The 11,743-nt window shown below is 38.0% G+C and overlaps 1 protein-coding gene across 1 annotated transcript; it reads left to right on the top strand.

The window, feature by feature from the left end:
* Nucleotides 1–751: 751 nt before the first annotated feature.
* LOC103721955 lies at nt 752–9,484 on the top strand. Its single transcript, XM_008812349.4, has 13 exons — nt 752–1,132; nt 1,537–2,202; nt 3,046–3,140; nt 3,239–3,355; nt 3,719–3,806; nt 4,568–4,659; nt 4,745–4,849; nt 6,221–6,330; nt 7,077–7,164; nt 7,242–7,277; nt 7,497–7,580; nt 7,667–7,761; nt 9,157–9,484. Exons 2-11 carry the CDS (start codon nt 1,548–1,550, stop codon nt 7,578–7,580), a joined length of 1,470 nt encoding a protein of 489 aa, XP_008810571.2. The 5' UTR covers nt 752–1,132; nt 1,537–1,547; the 3' UTR covers nt 7,667–7,761; nt 9,157–9,484.
* The last annotated feature ends 2,259 nt before the right edge of the window (nt 9,485–11,743 follow it).

Genomic DNA, 11,743 nt, shown 5'->3' with positions numbered 1-11,743 from the left:
ATTAAAAAAGCTATTATGACCGGCGTGTTTTATGATGGTGAAAAAACTAATCAAGAGAGTTGGCCGGCGTCGAAGGCCATGTAATGACGCGAATCCTTTGGTTCACCGCAACATAACTAGCAAGTATAATTGAAAGGGAGCGGACGCCACGGATGATAAATGTAATTAGCCAAATTCATATTTTATCGAAGAAGGTTATGTCAATACTTTGATGATACTACAAACTAGTCTCGACTTGGTTGGCATCTCTTCCCTCGTCGAGGATCAAATTCTCGCGACGATGCCTTTCGTCTCCCTTTTTTTTGCGCAGAAAATAAAAAATAAAAATAAAAAAACTCTGCTCGAAGAAATGCACCCCTCCAAGAATTTTGTTAATAAACAACGTGGATTTTCATATGCATGTGCTTCTTAATTTTGAAGTGCATACTCGGATGAAATTGACGAACTTAGCTCTTAAGAGGAATCGGCTACATGCGCTGCATGTGTTGATTGCTAGTTCGAGTGTTGAATAGAAACATAACTAAGGATTTGTTATATTATAAAAAGGTACCGTTGATTGATCAAAAAGTAAGTACGCAAGTAAAATTTTATCAGAAATAGATTTTAAGAGACGTCCCATGCACCGTTCGACCAAGTTCTTTCTAGTCCAGTAGGTTAATTAAAAAATACTCGTTTTCAATTTCGGAGGTGAAGCATTTTAAGTTGCCCGTAGTAAGCCGCTCGAACTTCCTCCACTTCCGCCGACCCCTCCCCCGCTGCGTCCCGGTGGAGGTTGTCGCCGGCGATGGAGATGGGTGGCGGAGGCGCAGCAGCGGTGGCGACGGCAGTGGTGAAGCTCGGGCCGGGTCGGCTCCTAAGTCGGGTTGGACAATCGGGTCGGGTCATAGGCGGTTCGGCTATATCTCACGTGCGTGGCACGCGCCGAATGTTGGTCCTGGCGAACGATTCGGTGGCGCCGGAACGAAAACTAGGGCACACGAGACAATATACCATCGGAGGCAGCGGACGAAAGGTAGCTTCATAAAAGAACGGAATAAAAGAGAGAGGGAAGGTTCGAGCTCTACTCTTCCATGGCCTATCGGGACACCTAGGGATTTCGCATCTTCTTCGACCATCGAAACCACGTTACTTGGTAACTCTAATCCCGTAGGGTTTCCAAATGTCGTTTCTTGATTCTATCATCGTTGGAAAAGTTTCTTGAATCACTCATTTTCGTTCCCTACTTGTATCGTTCATCGTGTTATTATACTCTCCAAATCATTCTTTTTTAATTTCTTTTTTTTCCCTCTCATCCAATCTCATGCTTTCAACTCTCTTTCTTTTAATTTTTTTTCTACATCACGTGAACTCAAATACAATGAAACTGTCATTTTGGATTAGCTTCCCGACATAAGATTGGATATTTTTTTCCCCAAAAGTTTAACACTGCGTGATTTTTTTCATATACTTCTAGTAGTATAATAGGATTTTATTAGTTTCACTCTAGAATTTCTAAGAGATTGGTTTGTGTGATTGGTTTATTTTGAATGGAACCAGAGTTTGATAAAATGGCGGTGGGAGCTGGTTTGAAGACAAGCCTCAAGAGCAAAGTGAAGGTATCAGCTGGAAGGTTGAGGGTAGCTGGGGATGGTACTAGAATTGTTGATGGAAAGAAGCATGGGAACAGAAATAATGTGAAACAAAACAGTAAGAGGTATGAGAAGCATGGGAGCAGAAATAATGTGAAAAAAAACAGTAAGAGGTATGAGTCTGATGAGACTGAAACTGATAGCGAACCTTATCAGAGAAATAGAAGGGATAAGAGTGTCAAATCATCTTTAGAGATAGATGGAATTATATCTTCTAAAAGACATAAAGGTCGACGCAAAAGTGGTGAAACGTCTGCTGACAAGCTCATACTGAAGGGGAAGAAGATAGATGGAACTACATCTACTAATAGACATAAAGGTCATGCTGAGTATGAAGTATTGGGAAAAGATGGCAAGAGTGAAGAAAAATCGAATCAAATTGCTGAGAAGAAGCAAATTAGGCTCCAAACTCGAGTGCTTGACAGAACTGGAAAGAAGATGAGGATTAATAGAAAGGCCTCAGATGATGGCTCTGCAGAATCAAGTGCTCCACCAAAGAAGAGAAAGCGAGTTATCAAAATTGATCCATATGATATCTCCAACAAGAGATTGGACAATACTGTTCCTAATAATGGTCAGTATTTTCTATCTTCTATCAGTAATCTCGATATCCAATGCAGTTAATTTCTTTTTGTCTGATGTCCTGGTTGGCAATATTAGTCTGTTCTATTCCCCATTCCAACTCCATTGCTTTTGTTTCTTTTTCATGCCTTTTCCTGGCGGAAGTTACTGCAACAGTTATTGTTGTGAGCATATGTCCATGTGACTAAATTGCATTTTTTCCCCTTCTTTTTCTGGCTTTATGGTGTCAGATGTTGCAGCATACTCTTGCATTATTGTCCTGTTTGTCTTCAAAGTCAAGTAGCAGCATACCTGTTTGCTAATTAGATAGGTATCAAATTTAGTGTAGTTGAGATCCACCACTTCTTGCATATTTGAGCTTTTCTTTTGACTGAGTGGGGGTTGGTTCAGCACTGAAGGGCAGTGAGAGATTGGTGGAACTAATGCCATCCTATTAGGAGCTTTGCACTATCAGATTTGTAGTTTCCTTTTGTTGAACATGTGATGTATAACTGCGGTTCAGCTTATGAGGTTGCAATGGTTTTCTTGATATGTGAAACCCCAGACAAGAAAATAGGGATCTCTATCAATAAACGTGCTTGCCTTTTGTCAACAGCATGTTTTTCGTGACTCTTATTGAAAGTACTGAGAAATCACATTGTTTTTGTCAAATGAAGTTTGATTCTGAATTTCAGTGTCCTTTATGACCTATATTGTTGAGCGTACTTATGTTTCTGTTCTGTTATATAATCTAGTGAACAGGAATTTGATAATTTTTTTCCAAATTTCAGAATATTATATTTTATTTTTTTATGATCTTTATTTTTAATGGTTATTTGTTCCCATTGTCGTACAGAGAAGGTTGTAGAGAAAAAGATGGAAATGTCAAAGAATGCTCAGTTTCGTGCTATACAACCAAGCCCCTCAATCCTCTCATTTGTGGAAGACAATGTATCTAGAACCTTTTGTCTCTTAATATATTCTTTTTGGTCACTATGTTTCTACTATATTCGAAAATACTATAATTAACCTATTTATGTTATCGACAGCTATTGGGCCGTAGACGATTGAATGAACTACAAAATGCTGGCTACAACATCAAGCTTTCTCCTTTAGATAATATCCCCTTCTCAACCAGCAAAGAAAGAGAGCGAATTGAAGAAAGTGTATGATGTTTGTTTAATTGAAACTAGAAAATTCATTTTTTGCCTCATTCTTCATAATATTATTGCTTGCTTATTGCTCTCATGTGGCAAAATGAAGACAATCCCTTTCTTTGCAAGTACGAGATTTTACTCTAATTCTAGCATATTTTAAGGATTATTGCTTTAGATGATATATTACATCTTGCTAGAAGACCCTTTATACACGCTTTTGCAATTTTTGAATACTTGCTGTATTCATACATTTTGCAGTACGGAACATAATCTTAGGAAATATTTGATAGTCCACTATTTTGACTAAGTTTCAGTTTAAATTGGTCAACAAACTTATTTTTTTTTTGTTTGTTGGGGAAATATTTTCAACAGGTGTTTAGAAATAAGTTGGAATTTTTTGCGGCTGCAAAGATCTCTTCATCTTTTCCACCTCCTACGATTCCAGAGATAGCATTTGCAGGTAAACTACAAAAGAGAATTAGTATTCAGGAAATAATGTTCGGTTGCTAAACCAAGACATATTTCAACTTTTGAACTTATGCTGTCCTTTTAGTTATGTTTCCATCTTTATGTTGCAGACATGACACTTCCGAAGTCCCACTCATGATTTGATTCTTATTTCTCAATATGTGCACTATGCTGACATATCCACCTATTGTTTTTGACACTTGGAAATCAAGATTATCTGCATCATGCATGATTTATATCTCGTTGATGAAACATGTCATAATAGTTTTTCCTCTTTTATTCACGTATGTTACCTCATGTGTTGTTAATAATACATGATATTGTACAAAACAGTTGCCTTAATGCTTGAGCATTGCTTCTTTTCTAGTTTGAATATTTTTGAGTGTGTGCTTATCCATGACTGGCTAATTATAACTTGTTTAGATCTTTCATGATACTCTCAGTAAATTGCCTTCAAATTTTGTATGATTTATAGCTGTGGCCACTGCTGAGCCTGTTTTAACCTTTAAATTCATTAAGGTTATTAGATCAGAGGCTGCCTCCCATAGTGCAAAGTCTAGATTGGTTTGCTAAATCAGATTTATAACTCTTTGGCTGTTCAAGTTGCTATTATTGTTCTCTTTCATAAATTTACCCATAACTTACATAAATTTACCCATAGAGTTGCTCAGACCAGGTCCTTAGAACTGCGTAACTTTCAATTTTGTGAAATTTGACAGTATTTGCTGGATAACAAGCTTTTTGGCTATTTAGGTATATCAAATGTTGGAAAATCTTCGTTGCTAAATGCACTCACTAGACAGTGGGGAGTAGTAAGGACATCAGATAAGCCTGGACATACTCAGGTAGTGTAGTCACCATTTCTAACCAAAAATAATTTCGATATTGAAATATATGGATTGATATCCTAATTATATGATTGTTTTACAGACCATTAACTTTTTCAAGCTTGCGTCAAAGCTTTGTTTAGTTGATTTGCCGGGATATGGTTTTGCTTATGCCAAAGATGAAGTCAAAGAAGCCTGGGAGGAGCTTGTGAGTATGCATTGGAAGTGTATATTTACTATTTCAGTATCAGTTCGGCATGATTTTTATTTTCATCCTTTTGATGTTACAAAAATATTTTTACAAGGATTATTTTTTGTTACCGTGTCAAGTATTGTTTCGTGTGAAAAATCCATTTGTTTCTGTGCATAATTTTGATTTCATAAGCCGAGCGCACGATTGGTGCCATTTAATATTATATAAATCTTCTGTTTATATATCTTCATTATGAATAATTTTGGAAATACATTGAAACAATAATCAACAAGCAGTTTTGACATGCATTCTTGATGTGATGCCTTGGAGTTTTCTAGATTGCAGTGATTTGATAACCATCAATCCTTGTCCCAACCTCTTGGTGTCAGTATTATTATATGTTTCATATGTGCTTTTTAGATTTAGTCAGTACATAACCATGGATGACAAAGATGATGTGATGTAATTCTAGGGCATTCTGAAGATTGGTTATATTATATCTCCAAGCTTCAGATGCCGGTCATTTTGATTACATTGGATTTGATTTCATTATATGATTCTCATAATTTGGGTCATGAGAAAAATGATGCATGAGAAGAGATTGGCAAATTTAAAACCACTAATGCAAAGGAGCAGTTTGCTCCCCCCAAACCCAAATATAAAAGGGCAAGAAAAGAAAAGAAAGAAAATAAAAAGGAAAAGTGGATCGCATAAACTCGGTTTTCCTTTTGTTCTATGTATTGGCAGTTTCAGCTATGGAATAATATCTCAATTGCTCTTCTTCGACAAAAAAATCATAGTCTTTCTTGTGAATTGGGACTAGTGTTGAATAAAGACTAAATTTCTGCAAAATGGCCCTGGTACAAAAATCCTTAGTGGGCATCCATCATCATTCTCTAAATCATATAGAATACATAAAACCTAAAATAAAATGTTTGGGAACTTCTTACCAATGCATTAAGTGGTCATGGGAGGACATTTTCAAATAGTGAGACAAATGGTGTGTTTCGATTTATGGTCGAAAAGCATCTAAGCTATTTGATGTGTTTTATGATACATAGATTTTGTTTGGATACATCTCCTTTCATCTCTAATGGAGCACTTATGTCGGTCACTAAAAAAAAGTTAGTGGAGAATGGTTGTCATGATTGACTACTCTTTACTGATGCGTTTGATTTTTTTATGATTATCTTCTTGGTTAGGCACACTTACATAAAAATAGGTGTTTTTTGTGTGAATTCTTTCACAATGAATCCATATCCATAAGCCTGACATTATGCTGGAAAATTTGAAATTTTAATAAGATCAAATATCTTTTGCTATTCAACTGCGAATAAAACACAATCATTTTGCATGATTAATGAAAAAAAATCTTTGACTGTGCAGGTGAAGGAGTATGTGTCCACACGAGTTGGTCTGCAAAGGGTGTGCCTTCTTATTGATACCAAATGGGGTATGAAACCAAGGGATCGTGAGCTCATTGATTTAATGGAGAAGTACGACCTTTGCCTGTATATCATACTCTTGTTTTTCCCGTGTCGTAGCATATAAATACCATCTTAAACCCTGCACATAGATGAGGCTGCTTCACTTTTCAGTTGGAACTTAAACTGATTGTCATAATTTCAAGAATTTAAATATTTCTAAAATGTAATAATCTCTGAGCTTTGACAAGTGGGTAGACGAATAGAAGTATTGAAGTGCTAGCAGTTTTTATATGATTTTCTGTTTTTGTCAAGATTACTATTCTTTTTATAGTTACATGTGCTAAGGGTGTTAAACTTTATCCTGACATGACAGAACTGCTTCAGATAATGCAAGGTTAAATTCAGATTTTCAGTACCCCTTGTTCCCTTCACATATAAAAAATTACTGAAAGAAAAAGACTAGAAAGAGCTGAGGCCTTTATACCTTGTGATCTTTTATTCATGTCTATGTCAAGTCATACATGATCATTTCTTACCAAACAAAGCTTTCTTTTGACAGGAGTATTTCTTTCTAAAATAGATTGATTTCTAGTATTAAAGAAGCAAGTTTAGTATTTGGTTCATGCCAACAAAGGCAATAATGGATCTTTATTATGCTTCTTATTGGCATTTAGACACATGCAATATGTCTCATGTCTCGTTTTCTCAATTCACAAATTGTAAAAGGAAGCTGAAGAATAAAGGCAGTAGATGATTGTACCCATTATTCTCATCTCAAAGTATTTTGACTGATTCTGCGGCATGCACTTCATCAGGTCCCAAACACCTTACCAAATTGTGTTAACCAAGACTGATATTGTCTTCCCTATTGATGTGGCTCGGCGTGCAATGCAAATTCAGGAGGTAAAGATCTACCTGGCTTCACGAGTTATTTGATGAACTATTGAGAATATAGTGACACTGTTTGTTGTTTATTGCAGGACCTCAAGAAAAACAAGTCAGCAGTTAATCCTGTGGTGAGTTTCCATCCCACCTAAATGGATGCCCCTTTAAATGATACAGTTGCTTCTGCCTGTATGTTATTAAGCATAATTCAGCAAACTAGGGTCGTGTTGATCGATCCTTGTATGGTGGAAATTGTGCTCTTGTTGACTGCAATTGAAAGTTAAAGAAAAATTTGGTTTCTGGCCACCAGTATATGTCCCATTAATATGATGGGTTTTAAATGATCGCAGATGATGGTGAGCTCAAAATCAGGAGCTGGTGTTCGTAGCCTGAGGACCGTGCTCGCAACCCTGGCTCGTTTTATTAAGCCATAGGTGATGATGCTCTTTTTATTCTCTTGCACTTTTAACAGCCTCTGATTATTTGCTGATATGGGCTTCATGAACCTCCCTGCTTGCAGCATTTGAAGTGAAATGATTCATCTTGATGGTTGACTGCCATGCAGTTCACGGAATGGAATAATACTGATATAGGTGAAGCATATGCTGAATGATGGTATTTCTCTTATCTATCTATCTACCTATTTATTTATTTATTATTTTTGTGGTATCAACTACAAAGTCAATGTTTAGTTCAATCAAAGCAGTGCGCCACTCATATTAGGCCAAAACTATACCCGGGGCAGGTGTTTTTTCTCCTTTAGACCTTCAGCTTCAATCCCAAGTTAGCCAGCCTGGGCACATGGTTGCAATTAATGTTTCTTTAGCGTGAACCAAAGCAAATAATGCTGCTTTCGTCAACCATGGTCGACTTTTGTTGTGTATAACCAACCACGAAGGTGCAATCTGTGTGCCCCTCGCTCTTAGATCGGCCATCAGATTTTATCCACCCATTTCTGATCTTGCTCCTTTGCCACGCTGAAAGATTGAGAGCAAAAAAAAACAAAAAAAATGCCGCCTTCTTGCTAGATTTCCCAATTGCCCTCCTATTGGGTTAAACAAGATACCGAACTTATAGGAATTTAGACCGGAATGACCTATTCCTGGTTGGATCAGGTCCAAGTAGGGATGTATCGTCTGATCACGTGTGATTAGGAGGATACACGTGATGAACGTCCCCGATTTACTTATCCATGCCGCAGCGGATTACGTGTAATTGTGTCGGGGTCCTTCTAGATGGAATAGATGAGGCCAAAAGTGTGGTTGCCATGATCAGAAGTTGCCAATTTTAAAAAGAGTGGAGGATAAATCAGACGGTGGAGATGCCTCGAATAGATTAAGACAGAAGACGAAATCCGCGCGGGGTGGTAGCCTCTTTTTTTTTTTTTTTTTTGGTACATCTGGTAGACTCTTTCCGAGGGGCAAAGTCCGCACCCACCTCGCCTCACCACTCACCAGTGGTGGGTCCCGCTGGAGAAATGTGGCGCGTGTTTGGACCGAGGATGCCACTCACCTCTTCCGCATCTTCTGTAAAAAAAGATATTAGTATTAAAAGATTTTTCCCTGCCTAATTCGCCCTCCGTCTCAAAAGTCAGAAAGGAGGGGGCGGCTCCGATCCTTTCCAAATCCCACTTCGAGCCCTGCTCTCTTCGTTGCTCTAGATCTTTGAGCCAAATCGATCCTGGTCTTGTGACAGAGAGATGTGCCCGTTGAGGGTGATTTTGATCTTCCTCTCGGCGACGCTGGCCGGGTTCTTGGTGTTGAGAGGCATCAAGTCCCAGCCGGAGGTCCATCAAGAGGACCAAGAGGTTGCTCCCAAAGAAGTTCTTCCTCTTTCCACAAAGGTAGAAGCCAGACAAGGATTCCTTGCTTTCATTCGGGATTTCATCAAATACCTCTGTTATAGGGTTTCTGGCCAAAATGAATCTCCTTTTCTTTGTTGTTCCTTCATCTTTTTGCTGTCTAATTAGGGTGTTTTTTTTTTGGTCTCCTTTGATGGTATAAAATTAAGGTTCGGAAGGCGATCTGTGCTGGATTCTGGACATGTGTGGATATGGCGAGCGGACGCTACTTGTGGAGGACTGTGGTCTCCCCGACTTCTGCTTCTGAAAGGAAGCAGAGCTGATCCCAACTGGAAGAGGTTCCGCCTCTGCCGATCTTTTCCTTTCTCTAATGCTGTTGTAATAATGATTGTTCAATTCTTACGTGGAATCAAGAATCAGGACTATATGTAGCTTAGACAATTATCCATTCCATGCAAAATTGGTGATGAAAGAACTTTTTTTATGCGAGACTTTCGAACAATTTAGATTTATCTTGGTCAGTTTTCAGTAATTTTACCATGCTGTATATCCACCTCTTCAATCTCCAGTCCGCTTGATGGCATCCCAAAAGGATGCAAGCTTTGAACAGCATTGTTATTGATCAATCTTTCAAAAATACCCGCAGACATATTGTTGAATAAATGAAAATTTAGGCAGGAAATACCACCTTCTCAAACTAATTTGAAGGACCAGGTACAGCATTTGACACCTGAGGTACATCAACAGGCATTACAATCATATACGTAGATAAGTTTTGGCTGGTACAACTACTCTGTTGTCAGCTGACTGAATGACATGAAGCGGCAAAAGCCAAGCAGTACCGAATAGCAGTTACTATTGGTGCCTTGATTCGCCCTGTAACTTCTCAAGAACACCGTAATTTTTCCCCCTTTTTGAGTAAATGCTGGTGGAGAAACTTGCTTAGTTAAAAAAAAAAAAAAAAAACCACAAGCAGGTTAAAGACTGAAATATTTTTTAGCCACATGATTAGATTAGTGTCATTATAACCATACATCCCGCTAAAAGTCATCTAGGGAGAATAAGAGAGGCATGAATCTCGTGGGCTTACTATTAGTTAATTTTATAATACTTTTTTTTAGTCTAGAAAGCTTGTGAGGAAGTGAAGCCAATAGGGGATGGTCTCCTAGTTGATCTTTCTCCAAGTATGGAGCATGGTGGTATCTGAAATCACCATTGGAAACGACCTTTGAATAAAAGTACATCATTGTCTGATACAATGTTCCCTGGTGTGTTTATGTTCCTTCTCTGCAGGAAAACCTTCAGAAGTTTTGGACGTTGTGTCTATTCTTGGCTAACACCGTACCATTATATAAAGATTGAATAAGGAGTTTAACTTCAGAGATACAAACTGGCTTAGGAGCAAGTGAGCAAGTAGTTAACTATAGTTTAAACATATGAAATGCAGAATTATCCTTGAAAGGAATTGCAGCACTCCATTCATTCTTGTTGTTCCATAACGCTCCCTTCTCATTCATCAAGCAGTCTATCCCAAAGATGTGCCCAGGAAGTTTGTGCAGGGATTTCAAAGTATGGTATACAACACGCACATGAGATTCCAACTTTATGAAGAATGGAATGTGATTGCTTATGACCGTAGTTTTGATGATACGATAATTACTTTTGGTAATTATCATGTTAGCACCAATTAACTTTAGTTTCATAAGATTAAATATATACATATCCAAGGATTCCAACCTAGGTTACCTCGCATGCAGGAGGTCCTTCTACCAACTGAGACATACTCTAAGACGCCAAGTGCATTGTTAATCTGGAGTTTCCTCTGCCATCCCTTCAAACATAAAGAGCAGGTCTGGTTTGATCCCACTGCGTGTTGCTTGGGCTGCTATTTTAGCTATGCAAATCTGGTATCCTTAAGGATGAGAATAAACCAGTTGATTTGCTGGCAAAGAATGAATGGTGTGATCACAATGAACAAATGAGGAAGGATTTTCTCAGGGTCCTTGAAACTACCATTCAAAGATGATACTTATGTGTTTGCATGTGTTTTTGTATGCGAACCCATACCATTCAACTTCTTATCATTCTATGCATTTTGGATGATATACGCCAAAATCAATTGTATACGAAGGTTGTGATCTTAACCTTCAATTTTTCTTGATGGTAGAACATGCACAAAAATACCATGCAAACATGGTGTAGTAAAATTAGTTTCCAAATTTGTTGGATTTAAAACTAAGAGAACATAAAAACCGCAATTCCAACTATAATTATATGCTTCGGAATTTCCCCCTGCCCTATTTGATTCACTAGCTATGCAAAGTAAATGACTTAACAAAGAAGGTTGCCTTCGGTAGCCAGCAAGGATGCGGGTTTCCACTAGCGGTGAATGGCACGCAACCGGCCTAATGCTGCTATTCTCGATAAATCACTGTAGTAAACTATGATTTTGATGACCTTCAAGTGTCGTGCATTATTAAATGTCATGGGCTTCAAGCGTGAGCAAGCTAAACTGCATCTTAGATGCAAAATTGCAGCGTCTATTTTGAGGATGATCTAATGATTAGATTTGCAAGGAATAAAAATTCTGGAGATTGCGTGTAAGATTTGCGTAGCTTTAGGTGTAGATTTAAACCCTGGATTCGGCTCCATTACTCAGTGGATCTTGGTTAGACCTAATGTCCAGGATAGACTAGACTTTTTGTAGATTAATCGTTCTCGGTCCATATCTGTTGCGATTCTATTTGGGACTCGATTAGGTTGTTTATCGAGTCTATTTGGGGCCACTCGAGAGAA

The sequence above is a fragment of the Phoenix dactylifera genome, chromosome 3, assembly GCF_009389715.1.
Source record: "Phoenix dactylifera cultivar Barhee BC4 chromosome 3, palm_55x_up_171113_PBpolish2nd_filt_p, whole genome shotgun sequence".
In the NCBI taxonomy this organism is placed as follows: Eukaryota; Viridiplantae; Streptophyta; class Magnoliopsida; order Arecales; family Arecaceae; genus Phoenix; species Phoenix dactylifera.
Note: the sequence above shows the minus strand (reverse complement) of the source record. Positions and strands in the feature narration are given on the sequence as shown.